Raw genomic sequence first — 21,068 nt, forward strand, 5'->3', positions numbered from 1 at the left:
TTAATTAACACGTCATCAGGCTCCAGATCCCGCACACCTCAAGTATCTAAGGGCTCCTGGCTGTAACTTACCCTGTCACTGATGGAGAAGTGAATATGGTTGTTTGTATTCATATATCTGCACCTGCTGGGGTTCGACTGTGTGGCTTTTGAAGGCGAATGTTGGATTTTTTTTTAAAGGTAAAGATATAGCAATAGGACATATGTCGTAGCAATATTTACTGTCTTTGAATTTTACCGTTGTCATGACCAAATAAATAACTTTATTTACGTAGCACTCGTCAAAGACTTTACACAGTGCTTCACAAGGCAGTGATTAGTCACCATCTCAGTAACAACATATTTATCCACCTACAGCCGAATTTAAAAAAAAAAAAAAAAAAAAAAAACTTATGTTTGATTAAAAAAAAAAAAAGGATGGAATAAAAAAATGGAAAGAATAGTAAATCTATGGTAAAGGCTTCACAAACTTCAGGTACTCAGTGTTTCTCCCCAGTTTTATTCTTGTCAAGGTAGAAAAGCCCCTCAAACACCAGTTTTATTCTTGTCAAGGTAGAAAAGCCCCTCAAACACCATTTTTCAGCATGTCAGCATATCAGCCAGACTTTGTTAATTGGTATCTTAATTTAAAGTGGCAGCAATACTAAGAAACAGAATACAGTAAGTCAGTGAAGAATGGGAAAAAAAGTGCCAAAATAACACAAAAAAGCAATTATTGTAAGACTTCTGCCTATCAAAAAAGGAAACAAAAAAATCAAATATTCAGCATTTAGAATATACATAGGCTGATTACGATGACATAAAAGCTGTTTGGAAGAGCTACTACCCCCAAAGACTTTTCCTCCATTAATTGCATAAACTCTTAGATTTGAAAAATGATGTCCGGCTCTCCTGTTGAGAGGTCAGTTTCAATCCATCATTGGTGAACTGTTGGTGTTTCTGGTGTGTGCACACAGTATGATATATGTGCACTGCATATTAGGGGTGTAAATAAATTCATAGTTTTCTGTTAGATCAACATTAGGTCCTCTTGTTTTTTTTTTTAAAGAAAAGATAGAAAGAGAAAGATTGTTGACATTTGAAATCAACTGATTCAGCAGCGTCAGTGTCTGCTAGCTGTCCCTTCTGTGTGTGCGCTGAAAAACAAATCCAGTGTTCGTACACAGCCCCGATTCTGTAAATGAGAAGCAAATGCTGTGGCTTGAACCGCTGTCGATTTCAAACATCAACAGTCTTTCTCCAGAATTGCTTGCTCCACCTGTAAAACTCTACATAGCTTCAGCGCATCTCAAATGGATTCAGGACAGAGTCCGAGCAATGCATTCAGTTTATTTCTTTTAGCAGATCGATGCAGGTGTATCAGAATTCATAATCAATACTTTGATGCGGTGACTGCATCGTTACATTTCTACTGTGTGTATTTTTCACTGAACAGCAGTAGAGCATTTGGCCTGCAGGCAGCTAAACGTAAGAAAATAAAATATTTTTTAAGGTTGTGATGATGGAGGAACTGCCGTCGTATCAGAGGTGGATGGCATATACTGGTTTATTTATTTTTTTTTTTATTTATATATTTTTTGATAAAAAGCCAATTTTGTGGTGATATATCTGTCTAACCGGAGCACCTTCCCAAGTTTCTTATCTGTGCCTGGTGAGGTAAGTGTACTATCTCTCTCTCTCGGAGCTGAGTTTCCCTGCGTCTACATGATGTTGTCCACTTTGGGTGTTGAGTTAATCACTCGGTTTGCCTCGCTGTGTGCTGAGTGTATTGTCGCCGGTCCCTGGGCCTGGCAGCGGAGGTTATTAATGTGGGGATTTATTTATCTAGCTGATCTCCCGCTGTAGGGGAGGCACTCCGGCAGCAGCTGCTGGGGGACTGAGGGGACGGCGGCACCCCGATGCTCGGTCCCTCATTACTGCTTTTTAATGAGAAGGAGTGAAGGATTACAGCAGGATCTCCATCTGGCCTCACGCCGCATCACAGTCGGCATTGTCCCTCCTATCTCTGACATGCTCTGGGCTTCCAGCTCGAGTGAAGGGGCCCTGCAGGACAATGGGCCTGTTTTTCCACCCATTCTAATGAACAGAAAATATGCTCTCCCCTCACATGCTGTAGTTTAGTGTAAGCTCAGAGCCCGTGTTGTTAAGAGGGATTTGCATTCAGTGCCAGAATTTTGACCCCCTGTGTAATTTTCTTGATTTTGTCTTGTTTCATGGAGACATGTCAATTAGAAGAGCTCTATTTCGAAGGCAACAACAACAACATCAACAGCGATGTCAGTTTTGTAAATACTTCCATTAGCGCTCTCTGTTTGGCTCGCTACACATGCATCTACATGAATCCAAGCCATGGAACGAGAAAAAGTTTCATCATGAAAAACTCCACTGCAGTCATTTAAAGTTTGGCAGTTTTTAAAAATATAATCAGAATCCCAATAATACAGGGGTTTTTGGACTTTTGGCTGTAAAACTGAAATGGCATCCAATAAAGATTAGTTCGAGAAAATAAATAAAATTTAAAACTATCAGTGAAAGTTGCTGTAATTTTGCAAAAAAGTTTTAGTTTCTTGGTTTGTTAAAAATCTAGACTAATCAGTTTGTAGTGAGATTAATGGGCCAGTTGAAAAAAATATCATTAGCTTGATTAAAAAACAGTTGTTAATTGCAGCCCACGGTACATATTACAAGGATGTAATACACACCACACTCTTCTAAGCCTGATCGTATTCTCAAAAAAAAGTTAGTGATGTCTTCCCGATGTTTTGCCTCAAAGGCTTAGAAATCCTTATCTAACTCATCCACTTCTCCTTATCTACATCTCCTCCTTTGTGGTGGTGTAGATATAACGAGGAGAATCACTAAGGAATAATGATTTTTACCTGGATTCACCTCATCAGTTCATCATCTGTTTTCCAAAAATATTGTCCCTAAAAAGTTCCCCTAATACTGTGTTCATTCATGATGTTTTCACACGAAGTTGATGGGGTGTTTTTTAAATTCCCGAGCTCGAGACAGTTCACACCAAAAGCCCGGTGATGTTAAAGCTTTTTTTCGATCTTGAGTGAGGTCCAGAGCAGCGGACCAGAGTTTGCATGAAAACGGGGGTCTGGGGTCCACTTCATATGAACTGAGGTGTAGTTTACAGCAGATGTGAAAGCATCTGATCAGCTTCACAGTCAGGAAGTATGATGCTAGTAACGAATATTTGGATAAACCATCACATAAACTTTGTAATGTTTCCTACACGAGGAGCAAGGGAACCCTTTGGTCAGCAGTTGAGACCAAATTTCAAATTGTGATATGGAGGGATGAAAACATAAAAGCTAATAGTGAAGACATAAAAATGCTGACATTGTTCTGTTGTTCAGTGAGCAGCTCTAACTTTGGGGATTCATTTGAGCAGCCGACCAAAGCAAAGGTGCCAAACTCTGTCAACAGTATTTGAAACTACAGTACATGGACAAAAGCATTAGGCCACCTACAGGAGCTTTCATGACATCCCATTCTACATCCCATTCTAAGGCATTAATATAGAGTTGGTCCCCCTCAGCTGCTAGAACAGCTTCCATTCTTCTGGGAGGCTTTCAACAAGATGTTGGAGTGTCTGTGGGAGTTTGTGCCCGTTCATCCAGAAGAGCCTTTGTGAGCTCAGACTCTGATGTTGGACCAGAGGCTCACAGTCTCCGTTCTAGTTGATCCCAAAGGTGTTGGATGGGGTTGAGGTCGGGGCTCTGTGTGGGCCGCTCAAGTTCCTCAACACCAAACTCAGCCGGCCATGCCTTTATGGAGCTGCTCTGTGCACTGGGGCTCAGTCATGCTGGGACAGGAAAGGGCCTTCCTTCCCCAAACTGGTCCCACAAAGCTGGAGGCAGAGAATTGTCCAAAATGTGTCGGTGAGCTGAAGCGTTCAGATTTCCCTTCAGTGGAGCTGAGGGGCCGAGGCCGAGCCCAGAAACACCAGCCCACAGCGTGACCCCTCCTCCAGCAAACTGCACAGTCGGCACAATGCGCTCAGGCAGGGAACGTTCTCCTGGAGGCAGGGAACGTTCTCCTGGAGGCAGGGAACGTTCTCCTGGTGTTCCCCAAACCCAGACTCGTCCATCAGACCACCACATAGAGAAGCGTGATTCGTCGCTCCGCAGTTCATGCATGAGCACATGCACGGTCATGCATGCAGCGCACGAACGTGGATACGACGTAAATCATGCGACCATCCCTCCCTGTTTCCTCCTGCCTCTGCAAAATTGTTTACTGCGCACAGCGCAATTAACTGTGAATCGCCGCATTGCGCAATCAATAATCAACCATGTTGTTTGTGCCGTTGTCCGTTGTGCTGCTGCAACCGCGTATAAACAAAAGTCGATTCATAATGACGTTGGGCCATGCGTGTGTCGTATTTTAACATGATGACGTGCGTACCGAGGGCAATCGTGCTTTAGCGTGTTTGGGCTTTGGGTGATATGAGTGCAGGCCAGCAGGGGACTGGGGATGGGGGCATTTTTGCTTTAGCATGTTACGGAACAACTGGCCCTAATGTGAGTAGGCCCTAAGAGGTGTGGCCCAGTATACTGTATGTGATGCCCCCGAGAAAGTCAGGAAGCACTGCTGAGAAGAAGGAAGAATGTATTCGGTACAACGCAATAGATCAGCCACCTCCACAATCTCCCGAAATAGCACCCCAGAGAAAGTCAAAGCTCAAAACCTAGATAGAACTGTTGGAGCATTTTTGGATATCCAGATGAAACATTATAAAGCGTTGATGCAAACAGAGCAGCTTCATAGCCAGTTCGAAGAAGAAGACTACAGACTTGACACATGGATGAAGGTTTAACCCCATCAAAACTGTCTGTGAAATCTGGGAACACTGAACCTGTCTTGCCTCTTTGGTAAACAAATGAGTTCCCAACCATCCTGGCAGCATGCGCCGTTCCTGGCAAACCTACATTTATGCCCCAAAAATCTCAACTTGTGGTCTATCACACCTTGCAGAATCATTGAATAGAAACCCTTTTGATGGTTTTCTGCTGGGTTGTGTGGGTTTCATCGGTGGCACCACTGCATTGTGGAAAACCCCACTGGTCTCAGAACCCTGGAACAATAACTCTGAATTTATTTTCTGATGTTGTTTTGATGTCCTGTGGGAGCAGTTTCTCAGCAGCGACCTTGGCAGCATCATTTGTTTTCAGGCGGAGAGTGGACTCTGTTTCACATAATAGAAACATAATTGTTTCCATTTTTCTTTGTGCTTTATTAGCATGGAAAGAATCAAAACTGCTGGTTGGTGTTTTAAAAATCCGAAAGAAGAACAGCTATTAATGCTTACACAGCCACAGGTCACTGTGACATAGCTACAGCAGCACACTGTGACCGATGGTAAGTCATCATATGATAGGATCATTTCATGTGATGCGTTATTTGCCCTTTACTAAAGTTCAAGCACAAGTTCTGTTTTCCATTTTATGTGACACCAATCAATCAAAAGCAGAACTTGGATCATCAGATGTCTGCCTTGGTCCTTGTTTACAGACGCAAACAATAAAAAGGGACACTGATGACGTGGGATGAAAAACTTTGCGGTTTGGAAGAATTTGCATAAGTAAAAGTGAACCTGCGAGGATGAAAAACATTGAAATAATCTCATCTTCGGATTTGAGTAATCCACTCAAATGTGAAAACACCCTCAGTGTTTGATTATGTCATTTATTTAAATGGTTTCGGGACAAATTGAGTCCAAAACGGATTTTAATTGTTCCATTCTTCTTTATTAAGCAATTAAATGCAAACATAAACATGCACTGAAAATGTAGAACTGTGTGTCATGGTTTGTTGGTCTCGAATTCAAACACTGGTCTGACTGCTCTCTACTCAGTTTGTTCCTCAATTTATCCTGATAACTACTACAGCACTGAATGTCAAAGTTTAGTTCATGTTGCTCTTTTTTACTTTGGATTTCAAAATACACATCAGCATCTGCTTTGAGATTAATTAGTGCTGGTTTAGTAGTGCCCTCCATGAGACTGAAGAGATGAATATTAGTTGAAGTTTGGCCAAGTGGAGCCTCTGTACTGCTGGAAGTCACGGCCTGATGCTTGCAGGAGTCGAGTTTTTGTAAAACACAAGTGAAATGTGCAGCTTTATAAAAATGGTGGGATTATAAAGCATCAATTTCAGGATTTGCAGAATTGATTTTGAATCAAAGTAAAACTGTGTGTATTGGTTCACCCCAAGACGCTTCACTTCCCCAGCCCTGTAAAATACCAAGGCTCAGAAGAGAAGTCCGGTAAAATAATGACTTCCTTTTGGCTTGACTTTGAGTCCAAGGAAAGCAGACTATTTCTGTCACAGAAAGAGAAAGGGTGACTGCTCAGATGCTGGTTTTGTTACAAAAGCCACAAGCTCACGTGGTCTGGTAACCGGCCCCTGTAGACGTTTCTCCCCACTCGCAAATGTCATCACAGCAGTTGTATTCTCAGCCTGTGCAGAGATTTGAAAAAGGCTTTTCGGTGTCTCTTGGTGTCTGCGGTTACCTTACTCACCCTCCGCGTTCTACCCCAACCCCAAAGAGCCTGCCTGTGAAGACAAATCAGGGCTTGATGGAAATATCGCTCTCATGCAGTTAACCTCCCACACAGAGGTGTTTGTTGTTCTGAGTGCTATCTGTTGTTCACCCTCCCCGCCCCCCTCGACCTTCTTCTCCAGTGTCACCAAGGAGAGCATCGTAGACGTGGAGGCGGTGGTGAAGAAAGTAGAGCAGAAGATCGAGAGCTGTTCCCAGCAGGACGTCGAGCTCCACGTCGAGAGGGTAGGAGGAGTGTGGGCGACGGGACGCTTTCAGCACCGTCATCAAACACACAAACACAGATACAGCCTGAGCATGTGGGCACAACGCCGTCTTACATGCCACGGTCCCTCTGGCTTGAGGCTGGAGGACTTTAGAGGGGGTCATCAGACGGTAAAGTGTGTCCTGATGTCCTGCTGTCTCCCCACACAGCCTGAAGTGAAAGAGATACCATATAAGCATACGTAGGAACACACACAATTGACATGCAAGCACACACCCCATTCTTAGCATTCAAGCATTTAAACACAAACATGCGCACACTCTAGAGATCTTCACCTCTTACCACTGCAGCATGGAAATGAAAACACACAAACACATGCAAGCAAGCAAGTGCATGAACACGCGTGTTTCTCAGCATCAAAGCATGTCAACCAACAGTTTTTAGAATAAAAATTTGCAAACATGCGCACACGTGTACACACATGCTCACAGGAACATGGCTCTTTGGCACTAACTCAAAAAAGTTTCTATTATGTCAGCGTTAAAGCAGGCTGTATACACACTGCACAAACGTCTGGCTGGTTCACACACATCAAGTTTCACTCGGTGGGGAAAATAGCCAAGCCTTACAACTCCACAACTATTTGCTTGTTTTTCTGTTTAAATTCATGCATCCTGTAAGGTGACCTTGAGTGACCTATCAAATTGATTGTGTTATTATTCTCATTATCGCTACATTTGGTTTGGTAAACTTTATTCTGAACACGTCTGAACAACTAAGGGCCATAAATCACAAGTTGAACAAAAACATAAATAACCATTACAATACTGCAAAATATTCAGACAGCAAATTCTTGAAAGCCAGCGCCGTACGACTGGCTGCAATTACTCTGAAATTGTGCGTTTGCTCGTGGAGTGGTGTCTCATTTCCATTTCACAGGCCCCTTATATTTTCTTCTTTTCCGTCGTCTGCACGATATATTAAAACCGCCCCTAAATCGAGCCACATGTTCTCCATTGTTGTTGTTTTCCTTTGTGTTTTGGTCACTGCTACTTCTCGTTTCCATCACTTATTGTTACCTCTTTAATATTTTTTTGCGCCCCCACTGGGATGAAGTACACTTAAGCAAAGCAAAGCAAAGCAAAACCACGGCAAATGTAAACAAATCTGTATGTGGCACTGTGTTTTTTTTTTTTTTTTTTTTATTATTATTATTTCAGGCATGTTAGACTTTAGAGAGTACCGCCTCTTTGAATCCACACACGCACACAGAAGAACACACACTTGTTGGCATTCATGCATGTAAACTCTCAAACACACATGGGAAGGCACATGGCTCTTAGCAGCGTTGAAACCCACAAACTGAAACCCAGTCAGACACTCACACATCAGCAGCGCATGCCGCTGAAGAGGGAGCCGGTGTCATCGTCACATTGACTTTTCAGCCTTTCATCTGGAGTCCAGGTACTTTCCATCCTCTCGGCGTGTGAACCATGGAAAGTTTAGTGGTTATTCTCACTCCTATGTGTGAAGACATGTCGCTTTCTCACTTTTTTTTTTAACATTTTTTTTTCTTTCTTTCTTCTGTCAGATTTTTGTCATCAGCCAAGCCGAGGCCCGTTTGCCCCTGCAGCTGGAGGATGCTGTCAGGCCCGAAGGAGAGGCCGACGAGGTGAGGATGAGCAGACGGGGAAGGCAAAACCTTTCCTCTTTTGTGCCTCACCCACGATTCTTAATAACAGGAATATCCCGGTGACGTTTTTCATTTCCACTGCAGTTACTGATGCCAGGTGCTGGCCCACATCCAAGCCTGATCTTATCCTCTCCTCTCACTTAAGCAATAAACCAGCGTTCACAGTGATTTTATAGCAGTTAGGAGGCGTTGGTAGGTGAATAAAACCCTCTCAGTGATCCACTATGCAGTATTTTCATGATAAAATATCGCCTTATTTCGACTCTTAAGTAATGTGCCTGTGCTGAGCCACAGGAGATCCACGCCTCAGCGGCGAATGAGACTAACTGCCTTTGCCAACATGGTGCCCATGTGATCAGAAACAAGATGTGTTGGGAAATCTTGATGCACAGGAAGTGACAAATTTAAACCGAAACTTTGGCAAGAAAATGAAAAATACATGCCCACTGTCATTAACAGGAACTATGCACATCCTATTTGTTTTGCAGTGCTGGGTACTAAAATTGAATATGAAAGAGTATCCACACACCATTTGCCTTTCATCTTCACTTCAACAACAATGTTTGGTCGAGAGCCTTCTCTAATGAAACGTTGTCATGCTCACATCGTGTAAGTATGTAAATCACGCTTGGAAGAGTAATTGCACAGTGGAAGTTGTCTCCACTTTCTATTGGAAACATAACAGCTTCTGCCACATTTGTCCCTTTGGTATTCTTTGGCATAGAGCAGCTTCAGACCGCTCGGCTCGGTTAATACGAGTGTTTACTGACGTCATGTCACACGATTTCTTGGGAATTGAAGTTCACCAAATTGAAATGCTGCCGTTTGGGGAGGGGGATGGGGGGGGGCACCACTGTGTGAAACTGCATAGCCCAGCTTTTTCTATTCAGCCGTCACAGTAAAGCATGGCTTCGTCAAAGCTCATTGCCTTTGTGAAACTGCGGTATCGTGCCATTGTAATAAAAAATGGAATGTGAATTTTTGAGAAATCTTTTATTCATGAGACTTCAGAACTCTCCCTTGAAACCCAGACTAATGAAGTTCTTTTAAGGATAGCAGCTCTTCAAGGCAGAGTGACATCCCACCTATTTCATCTATTTCCCTACCCTGCCTGTGGTAGCTATAGAGGGAAATGTGCTTATTGTGCATATTATATTATTATAATAGTCAAATAGCTTTATATGTAGAGACTAAAGTGATTTTGTAGTCTTAACACAGGCGTTTTCAAACTTCTGGACCCCCAGATTGGCTCTCATTACAGCCCAGACCCCCATCTGAATTTTTTTTTTGCCAGCGGGAAACTAACATCAAAGGATATTTTGGTTTGTTTTGATTCTGAAATTGACGATGTGTCATACTCGTCAAATCACTCAGTGTGGTGAGATTAAAATCACTCATGCTTATTTTGATGTCTTAGCAATGTCTATTAAATTATCCCTTCAAAATGCTGATCAAATTCACTTGATTTGTTTCAAAAACGTGAAAAAAAGGTTGTTAGCAAATTAGGAAAGAAAACTTTCGGGACATTAGTAGGACATTTGCAAAAGAGGGGAAAAAAATACAACAAATAAACAGAAAATTTGCAAAGTTATCATCCAAAATTATTCCAAAGCATCACAAGAAAACTATATTTTTAATGATTAAAAAATGATAATGATATTCGTAAATGAAAATAGTGACATTGAACTATTCCTCATTTTGCTGGGGACCCCACTGGAGGACCCTCATTATGCACCCCACTTTGAAAACCTCTCATGTAATGAATCGTAACCACAATATAAAATTTGAATTAAAAAAAAAAAAAAAAAACGTGGCCATAGTGACATTGAGGCTGTTATACTTGCACAGACATCTGCCTACGATCAGCCAATCCGCGTGCGTGACTTCGCATAGATTCAGTGTAAAATTGAAAATGCTGAGCAGGTATGCGACACATTTGCACAGAGACCGTTCTCACCCTCCAAACATTCGTCAAATCGCAGTAGTTTTCATGCAGAGACGTATAAAATGCACTTAAGTGGAGTCACAGGCCTTTCCGGAGTCATCTTTGAACTGATGTGTCTTTACTATCAAAAACTGCTTCTTCTGACGCTCAGCCAAACCAGAAACTTCCCCATTCTTTAGCAACATTATCTGAAGTTTCCCTAATTTTCTCCATTTCCTCTCTTCTCTACAAAAAAACACTTCATAGTTTCTCCCTTTAGAGAACAGCTGTTCTTCTCTCCGTGAAGAAAACACTGTTTTGCTTATATTGAAAAGGGACATCCGAGAGGTTTTTTTTTCCTCCAGCAGTTGGGGAAAGCCACAACTACATTAAGCTTTCAAAGGAAAACTCAGAAAAACGTCATTGAACAGTTTAATGGACAAGTGACAGTTGTGTGGTTTTTTGTTGTTTTTTTCCCCAGACTGAGGGAGGAACCTCTGTTGTATAGGCAGTGGACCATATGACAGGCTAATATTTGATATTTAATAAAGGCCAATATTGATATTTGATATTAATAAAGGCCACTATTGGCAAACTGATAGATCAGTGTGACCCGGGCAGAGACAGCTGGAGGTCTGTCGGTGTTTTTGCAGTAAGCCAATCCTTGCAGCTGCGGCGTCCACCCAGGTGTTTTCTGCAGGGATTTGGCCCGTCAGTCACACACTTCCAAGAGCACCTGCTGTCCCGAGAGACAAAGTCCCGATCAGTCCCGTCTGTCTGCCTGTCTGCCCGCCCGCCCGCCCGTCTCACCCCTCGTCCTCCTGCATGTGGTTATTCTGAACAGGAAGCGGCTTCACAGGCTGTTAGCTCAGACCCCGGCAGGTCCTCTGAGGAAGCTTGACATCCACGACCCTGGAAGTGCGAGTTCCCCCCGTGATGAAACATTTACTACCTGAGCTGATTTTTTTTATTTTTTCCCGTTCTCTCCTCTTGCCCTGTTTCACGCTGTAAACCTGTCCTGTAGTGCAGATGTTTTTTTGTTGCTGCTGACCCTGGAATTGTAGCTGCATGGAGCAAAAATAACCCCCCCCCCTCGCTCTATCCCACACACAGTTACTCCGTGGTGGGGCGAGTCTATTGTGTGTAAACAGTGAATTTACAAATAGCATCTCCAGCAGCTGAGTGAAGGATTGCAGGTTCATGTGCTTTTTCTGCTGCAGCTGTGGTCTAGGAGAAGCCTCCATCATGGATGAGTGCACTCAGTGGAAAGCACATCTCTGCCAGGCGTGTCTCCCCTTTTTCCAGACCGCAGGCTGCCCAATGTGCTGAGAAAAAGCTCAGTTTTGTCAAATGCTTTTCATGTTACAAATTCAATGCCTACTTGATTCAAATGTAATACAGTGCACTATAAAAAAAAACACCGGAAAACCTCTCGAGTTTAGATTTTTTTAGCTCTGTGTATCTGTTTCAGTTTTCACACACACTACAACTCACATCCTGGAGTTTTTCACTTGTGATCGGAGAGAACACGGCCACAATAGGATAAAAAAAAAATTTAAAATTAAAGCTGCAAGCAGCGTTGGACGGGCCCTCGCCCCCCCGTGCACGTCGGGGACGGCGCGCGTGTCGAAGCATAGACAATTCGTCCGTTTGTGCCAGTTTTAAGGGTATTTTTCGGTGCTTTTATTGTGAAAGAGTTTTGGGCTTTTATTTTGAAAGGCCGCGGAAGTCCTAGTGTGTGACCGACAGGACTACTGGCAGCTGCTGCATGATCACACCAAAATGCAGGCACACACACTCACTCACTCACTCACTCACTCACTCAAACACACACACACACACACACACACATACGCACGTGCACACACACACACGTGCGCACACACACACACACACACACACACACACACACACACACACACACACACGACGCCAACAAAAACCCACTGGTAGTACATTCGCTGCTGGTGCCCCTCTGGCCACTAGCAGCGCCCCTCCAGCAGATGGCACCCTTAGCATGTCCTAGTGTGTGACTGATTTGAGTAGTGGCAGCTGTGGCGTGATCACACCAAAATGCAGGCAGACAGAGAAATCCTCATTCAATCTAGTGGAGAAATCCAGAAAACCCACCCCTGTTTGAGGGGTCACAGCTCGGTCACCGTTTGAGTGACAGACTTGATTCAAAGCTTAAACGAGTCACGAGACTCGGCTCTATAAATCTCCCATTTACATGATTTTGCTATCTTTTACCGTTTTTGAGTTATGGCAGTTTTAGTTTGAAAGTGTTTTCTGCTCCCTCTGAGCTCTTACAATGGGTGTGTATTGCGCATTCCTGAGGCAGCTAGAGTGAGTCACATGTCCAGGCAGAGTGCAGAGCAGAGCACACCAGAGTCAAAAATGTTTGAAAACTCTTCACAGCTCCCACAAACTTGGTCCAATCCACATCAAAACTACATATTTTTGTAGGAATTTCCGTCCTCTTTCCATCGGCATAGTTTTCAAAGCCGTCAGACTTTTACTTTAGACTCCAGGGGCTTAATTAGTGCCAACTGTCAGCCTCTTCCCACCAAACTCCATGGGAAAAAATGAGATTTTGGTTCTGGCCCCTCCGACTTGGAGGTGTTATCACATCCAAACTAAACGAGTAATGACAAAATCCTTCAGAACTTTTGTTCAGCACTGTGTCCTCTGTCATCTGTTAAAATTTCAAGCCGCTGGCATTTACGCCCTGGGAGGAGTTAGATTTTGTTCAAAGGCGGCATTTTGGGCGAGAACGTGACTTTTCAACGCAAATTGCGGACTTCCTGTTGGTTTTAGGTCGGGGGTGTCAGCGCGTGAATTGTAGGGCTTGATGAGAGCTACGTTTCGGCGTTGGTTTGGTCTTTCTATCACATTCCTGTGGGCCGCAGCGGCTGCCTTTGTGTGCCTAGGTGGCGCTACCGAGCCCATTTTTGCACCTTGGGGGTCCGTTTGTCCATTTTATCAAATTTTTCGCCAGACCTGGCCTGCGTGCCGAATTTGGTGAGTTTTTGAGCATGTTTAGGGGGTCAAATTAAGGGTTATTTAGACGTAATAATAATAAAAACGAAGAATTAAAGCTGCAAGCAGCGTTGGTCGGCCCTCGCACCGGTGCCGGTCCGCCACGATGTTTGTGTCATTGAAGTGCAGACAATTCATCCATTTTTCCCATTTGTAAGGGTCTTTTTCGGTGCTTTCAGTTGGAAAGAGTTTTGGGCTTTTATTTTGAAAGGCCTAGGATGTCCTAGTGTGTGAGTGACATGAGTACTGGCAGCTGTGTCATGATCACACCAAAATGCAGGCACACAGAGAAATCCTCATTCAATCCAATAGAGAAATCGATCAAACCCACCCATGTTTGAGGTAACGCCGCTCGGACATCGTTTGAGTTACAGACTTTATTCAAGGTTTAAACGAGGCACAAGACTCGGCTCTATAAATCTCGTATTTACATGATTTTGCTATCTTGTACTGTTTTTGAATTATGGCAGTTTAAGTTTGACTGTTTTTTCTGCTCCCGCTGACGGTTTATAATGGCTGTGTATTGCGGAACTGTCCGTTGCCTAGAGTGAGTCACATGACCGGGAAGAGTGCAGAGGAGAGGACACCAGGGTCCAAAATGTTGTAAAAGTCTTGACAGCGGCCACAAAGTTGTTCCAATTTAAAAATTAATTTCATATTTTTGTAGGAATTTTCGTCCTCTTTCGTGTGGCATAATTTTCGAAGCCGTGCGACGTTTACTTTAGACGCCATGGGCCTAATTAGTGCCAAGTGTGCGCCTCTTCACGCCAAACTCCATGGAAAAAACGACGCCCTCGAAGTCGGCGTTGCCGACTTCGAGGGCTTATAACTTAAAAACTAAGGCCGGAATGACGAAATCCTTCAGAACTTTTGTTCAGCACTGTATCCTCTTTCATGTATTAGCTTTTCGAGCCGCCACGATTTACGGCCTCGGAGGAGATAATTTTTGTGTAACGCGCAATTTCGGGCCCGACTTTTACTTTGAAAGGCAAACTGCGGACTTCCTGTTGATTTTAGGTCGGGGGGGCGAGCGCGTGAAATCTCGGCCTTGATGAGACCTACGTTTCGGCGCTGGTTTGGTCTTTCTATGACATTGCTGTGGGCCGCAGCGTCCGATTTAGTGTGCCTAGGTGGCGCTAGAGAGCCCATTTTTGCACTTCGGGGGTCCGAGTTGCCATTTTATCGAATTTTTCGCCAGACCTGGGGTGCGTGCCAAATTTGGTGAGTTTTTGAGCATGTTTAGGGGGTCAAATTATGGGTTATGTGGGCGTGATAATAATAAAAGAACAAAAAACGATACAAAAACAATAGGCCCTCTCTCCGATGGAGGGCGAGGGCCTAAAAAGAAAGAAACGAAGCAAATACAATAGGGCTTCGCACTGTTCCAGTGCTCGGGCCCTAAAAATCATGCAGCTGTAGTAGTTGCATGTGAAGAAAGAGAGAGAGAGAGGGCAGCATTGGTCGAGTGAGCTAGACGGTGAGGAAAAAAAAAAAAGAATGAGCAAAAGACAAATGTTTTGAATCACCACAAACGCAAGAGGTTCTCCATCATGCAGTTAGAACTGCGCACATAAAGAATATAAGGCTGATAACCCCAGTAGTTTGCAAGATTAGTTGTGGACAGACACGACCGAACACATGATCTCCTCCAGGCTGCCACTTGGTAAGAGTGATAAAAGCCTGATCGGTCCACCACAGCGCCACCGCCAGGCCAGGAGAGCCCAAAGCTTCACACCCAGCCTGTCATAATCAGTGACCCTTTTTTAGATTGATATCCAGTTCCTATAAAGTGAAACTGAAGGGCACCAACAGGCTGAAAAGTCCCCAAGTTTCAAGCAGCAGTGTCTTGAAGCTTGGGGACTTTTCACACATACAAAAACAAAAAAAACAACAACCAAAGTGCATCCACAGTGTCTTGCACCAGTTTAGGGGCGTGCCACACTCTCTTATTTTTTTGGTTTTACAGTTGTCCCTCGCTATAACGCGGTTCACCTTTCGCGGCCTCGCAGTTTCGCGGATTTTTTTTTTAAATGCAATTTTGCATGCTTTTTTTTTTTTTTTTTTTTTTTTTTTTAAACAGCGCATTGTGTTCTGCATCCTGATTGGCTAAGGGAGAACCCGCACATTGTGTTCTGCGTCCTGATTGGCTAAGGGACTATAGACCATTGTCAATCAATCTCCTCCGTGCCGTGTCTCCTGTACAGTACAGAATGCGTTCATTCTATAATACTGGACTTATTTTTCTACGAAGGTTTGAACTTTGAGAGTTTAAACAAGAGAGAAAAGTGAGAAAATGTTAATGCCTGTCTGAGAAAAGTGTATAAAGTGTGTAGTGAGGGGTTTTACAGCCTTAAAACATCTAGAATAATTGTAAAAAATAAAGCTGACTACTTTGCGGATTTCGTCTATTGTGGGTTATTAGGGTTAGGGTTAGAACGTAACTCCCGCGATGAACAAGGGACCACTGTACTTTTGAATGTCTCATTGATTTGGAAATCAAACATGGTCTATTTTCTTGTTTTTTGTGATGTTTGTGTATTTCTCCTTCACCTCAGGAGGGCAGAGCCACGGTCAACCAGGACACCAAGCTGGACAACAGAGTGATCGATCTGAGGGTGAGTTACTGCCTCACCTGAGACAGACCGGCGGTGAAAACATGCCGTGTGTTCATCTGGATTATCTCATCTCTTTTATCTAAGTGACATGTTCACATCTGAGGTTTGTAAAGCTGTCTGGCAAGATGGATCCTGCATTGTACAGTTTTGCCTTTTTGGGCTCGGTAACCCAGTGATTACATTAACACAGACTGTTTAATTAAACCCATCTGACTTACACACGGCTCGGTGATGATAATTCAGGCCCCCTGTACAGTGTTTCTCAGAAGTGTGTGATTTAGCGTGCTGACACCTCATGGAGCTCCGAGTGGGAGAGGTGCTAAACAACAGTGTGAACAACGGTAGAGGCCCGGCCACACAGGGCCTCATTGTTTTGATCTGCACCTCCCACATGGATGATGTGGCAGACAGGAAGACACGCACACACACACACACGCGCACACACACCGCAGCACAGTGCAGCGCCGGGTAGCAGCAACACCTGTTCTGCAGCGCTGTGCCCTGTGAGCTCATGGACGTGGCTCTGTTATCAGCTCCACACTTCAGAGCCCGGTGGTTCTCACACAGGGAACCATAAAACTCCTCCGGTAATGAATGGGCTCCAATGCAAGGCCCCTTGTAACTTGACCGTCCTTAAATATAAAGCGCTCTGGTTCAAACCAGAGGGGACACTTTGATTTTTGCATTTAGTTTATTTAGATGCACACAGGCCAATAAATAATGACATGAAACCTGAGGGGATTTCTGATATGCAGATGTACTCTAACTTTGCTGACATTTTACTGAAGTAGAGGTAAAAGGACTCTACTGTAAGTAAAGTAAAAAGTAGCTCGGATTAGAAGTTAGTGAGTTAGTTTTTTAGAAAACACAGTGATGATCCATGTGTGAATTGTAAAATGACAGGAGCTCAGAGTTCAAACTAAATTCTCTGAACTGGAAAAACAGAAAAATAAACTTGGTAACGTGAGGCAGATTCCTCCTCTGCCGGCTGTTTGTCAGTTTCTAAAGTTCACTGTGGACAGACTGAGACACAGAGTCACTAAATCACGGTCTAATCTTGGATTTCAGTTTCGGTCATTTCAGATAAGCGTGGTGGGCTCGTGACGAAATTCGAGCGTCGTCCTGTGACGCTCTGCTTTTCAAACATGAACACCTGCTGGCTGTCGAATGTCATCAGCCACCCAGAAGCCCTTGCGCTCTGACGTCTTTTCCCGTTGTCGGTTCAAATCGTGTTCTCACTTTAACCAACCACATCACAGCTCTCTTCTACACTTGCATTGTCTTGCGTCTTTGTGCGGTCGATTGGCGCCACCTGAGTTTGAATTGAATTGCTCTCACTCGGGCAAAAACAAAAAAACAAAACTAAAAACATTCACACACCCACACACACACAGAAAACAAACAGTGCAGGTTCGAGTGAAGCGGGATTCAGAGAAACTACCCTAAACTCCTCAGAATGGGGAGTCGTCCCTCATCACGGGGGATTTTGTTTGACTGGAAAGTGAAACAGGACGTGCAGCTGCTGGCCCCCTGAGGCGAGCCCGTTGGGTGAGCTCGAGCAAATTTGACAGCAGTTTTACTTTGGACTGTGAAACCTGACAAAACAAACAAAACAAAACCCCCCCAAAAAAATCAAAGAAAACCTGTTTGCCACTTGGGTTCATACAGCAGAGAGGCACGCCGCGCTCCTGACGTCCCACGACGTGGAGAACGTCATCAGGAGACGTTTCAGTTGGAGACACCAAGCCCACCTCGACACCCGCTCGCTGTAAACAGGAAGTGCTTTCTAGTTATGTAACTCTGCCACTCAGGTTCCTGTGCACGCTGGTTCTGTTTTTTTTTTTTTTTTTTTTCTGTGGTGGTAGTATTTCCTGAGTTTAAACAGGTGGTGCCACCCATAGTTGCCATATTTTGCATAAACAGTCATATCAGACGGTGACGGTCGTGTCACACCTGGCTGTCCTCCAGGTTACTCATGTTGTTGTTTTCTCACTACATGTGAGTGGGAAGTTTCGCCATTCACTTCTTTATTTGCTGTGACTGCTGAAAAAAACCTGTTTGTCTCATTGTTCAGATCGGAATCGGCGATAAGGCCGGGCTGATCAGACAGCAGTGACGCACGCTGCATGCAGATTGATGAGCATGCCTGCACACTGCCAAAAAAAACAACAAAAAAAAAAACAACCTACGCCTTAACAAATCATTTAGTCTCACATTCACGGTGTTAAAATATTGCGTTTTCTTAAACCAAGTGGGGGAAAAAAAAACTTGCCAGTGGGATGAGATAATCCTGCTTGTTTTCCAGTGCACTTTCTCTTGTTTCAGGAATGTTTCTGGGAACAAGCAGAAATACGTTCAAACAAGGCAGAATAAAGCCAACGAGTATCAAGGAAATGAGGCTTGATCAGCTCTGCAAGCAAGTGGGATTATCTCATCCCACTGGTGGATGTTTTAGCTTTTTTTTTGAAGAAGGAAAAACAACTAAATGATTCGGTAAGATGGAGATTGTGCCAATACACTCAGATACAGGAGAGTCAGGACTGTGGCCAAACCAGAGAGAGAGAGAGAGAGAGAGAGAGAGAGAAATATGAAGCCTTTTAATTAAAGCCGACCTGTGTGCGCCCTGTTGTAAGGACCAGAGCCCTGCCTTCATGGAGGTGAATGATAACCAGAGTGGAAAGCTGCTTGTGGTCATTTGAGATGAGTCAGTCGATTTTGAGGAAGGGCTGCCATGCTCTGCAGTTTCATTTTGGGGGGATTTTCTGGCTGTTGGAGCTCCTCCCTTGCATTTCCTTGCCATAGTCTCTGCTTTCAATGAGCAGTTGTACCCTTCACCTGTCTGATATCAGTATTTACATAGCTAATGATAGCTCTGCTGCTCCTGAGGCTCTTGCTGAGTTTGAATCCATCCTGCCCACACACCTGCCAACACACGAGCACTCATTGTCAAGAGAAGACGTGCACCAACACAAATTGGCAGCCTTGTTTTCCCCCCTCTCTTATGATTGAGTAATGAATCCAATGAATCACAGTGTGTGTGTTAATGCCACTCTGTGTGTGTGTCTGCACATGTGTTTGTGTGTGTGTGTGTGTGTGTAGACGACAACCAGCCAGGCCATCTTCCGCCTCCAGTCGGGCGTGTGCCAGCTCTTCAGAGACACTCTCACCAAGAAGGGCTTTGTGGAGATCCAGACCCCCAAAATCATATCAGGTGCGAGCACACTCATCACCCTCTCATGCTTTTTGCCCCGTGGGAAACGAATAAAGTTTGAACTGACGTGCATTGAATCACTTTGGATGAGTAGTTTCAGAAGAGGTGTTGATCGCCTGCAGTTGCACTATGAGTCAGGGTGTGACAGTTTTTTGAGGTCGCACGCCCAGGGAGGTGTGTCCGCCCACCCCACCCCGCCCCACCCCACCCTGCTGTCTGCAATTCAAATCAGGAATTCAAATCGGACTGCAGGCACGTTATGGGTTTGCAAAGGATGCTCGGCTCGCAGAGAGATGCTGCCCCAAAGCAACGGCATTTGCATCTCTAACGGAACAAAGGGGGAAAAGTGGTGTTTCAGTTTTGCAGCACGAGGCCAGCGAGGGTTTATGGTTTCACCCCAGCCGACGGAGGATTTCTGACTCCTCGCCCTGCCCTCGCTTCAATCCCTCTTTCCTCACCTTGCCCACTAAGCTCCATGGGAGGGAAACCTTCTTAAATGTGTCTCCCTGCAGACTTCATCCTGCTTCTCTGTGTTTTTCGATGGAGGCCGGGACTGGAAAAGAGGTGGTAGGAAAAAACATCAGATTCAAGCAGGAATCCTCTCACTGGGATTCAGGAGACCCAGATATGTGAGCTTTCCCCTGCCTAGTTTCCCTTTTATCCTGGCATTTGTTCTCCACTGTTGGCAGGAAGGAGATACTTCTACATTATACACACCTGGCTCGGGCCAAGCCTTTTTCTTTATTCTCCAGCTTGAAATGAGTTCATTATTTAAAGCCCAGGGACGAAGCTTTGCAAAGGAATATATTCATTACAAAGAAAAATACGCATGTGTTTCATCTGGATCCTGAAATTTGTGGTCAGACTACGCTCTTTAAGTAAAGATTGCATTGTTGTTTCATAACAAAGTACAGTACTCTCACGCTTATTTCCAGACCGCAGCCTCCCACATGAGTCTCATGTTTGAGCTGTGACACTCTCACTTCCTCATTTTCCTCAAGAGCCAATGACGGTGGCATCTCTGAATTCAAAACTGGCGCTCATTCATTTGGCGGGCAGCTGCGAACAAACATTTTGTACTTTTGCTAAAAACCACAACCTTCCTGCCACCACCCATAACGTGCGACTTGAACAGTCTGTACTCTGTTAACCCAAACTACTCTACTTTTAGGACTGAAGATAATCAGATCTGACGTCAGTGTCACTTCAGGAAACACCAGAAATAACACAGTCGGGTTCCTAATGTACAATACAGTGACAGAAATTTGTTTGTTTCTAAAAACTGTTTCTTTTTTACAACCATAGTTTGCATTGGAATAAATACCACTTATGACATGAATGCAGCTGCTAAAACAGTGCAGAGATCCTATAGGAACATCTCAATGAAAAGCGAGCAAGTCTTGATAATTGGGAGGTAAAAAGGTTTTGTTTTCAAAGCGATGACACGCCAAATCTCAGCGTTACCAGTCCTCATTGGGATCTTGTCGGCTGCAGATATATTAGGTGATCATTGTTTTATAAGGCAGTAAAACTCTTCAGGTAAAATTTAAATTGTTTTTTGTCCACTTGTAGCTGCCAGCGAAGGCGGGGCCAACGTCTTCACGGTGTCCTACTTCAAAACCAGCGCCTACCTGGCCCAGTCGCCCCAGCTCTACAAGCAGATGTGTATCTGCGCTGACTTTGACAAGGTCTTCTGCGTGGGTCCAGGTATGGAAAGTGTCCCGCCGCCCCCCCGCGTGCTTTCACTCACTTACAGCGACCAGTAAAACAGTGAAACAAGCAGCTGGAGGATGATGAAAATCCAA

The 21,068-nt window shown here is 44.2% G+C and overlaps 1 protein-coding gene across 1 annotated transcript in view; it reads left to right on the forward strand.

The window, feature by feature from the left end:
• dars1 (aspartyl-tRNA synthetase 1) overlaps positions 1 to 21,068 on the forward strand; it is a 47,089-nt gene that overhangs the window by 16,147 nt on the left and 9,874 nt on the right. The window contains exons 7-11 of the mRNA XM_030080449.1: positions 6,699 to 6,801; positions 8,373 to 8,453; positions 15,993 to 16,052; positions 19,152 to 19,263; positions 20,836 to 20,970. Coding sequence (XP_029936309.1) covers positions 6,699 to 6,801; positions 8,373 to 8,453; positions 15,993 to 16,052; positions 19,152 to 19,263; positions 20,836 to 20,970 — 491 coding nt within the window. The remainder of the gene's footprint in view (positions 1 to 6,698; positions 6,802 to 8,372; positions 8,454 to 15,992; positions 16,053 to 19,151; positions 19,264 to 20,835; positions 20,971 to 21,068) is intronic.

The sequence above is a fragment of the Myripristis murdjan genome, chromosome 21 (genome assembly GCF_902150065.1).
Source record: "Myripristis murdjan chromosome 21, fMyrMur1.1, whole genome shotgun sequence".
NCBI classification, from domain to species: Eukaryota; Metazoa; Chordata; class Actinopteri; order Holocentriformes; family Holocentridae; genus Myripristis; species Myripristis murdjan.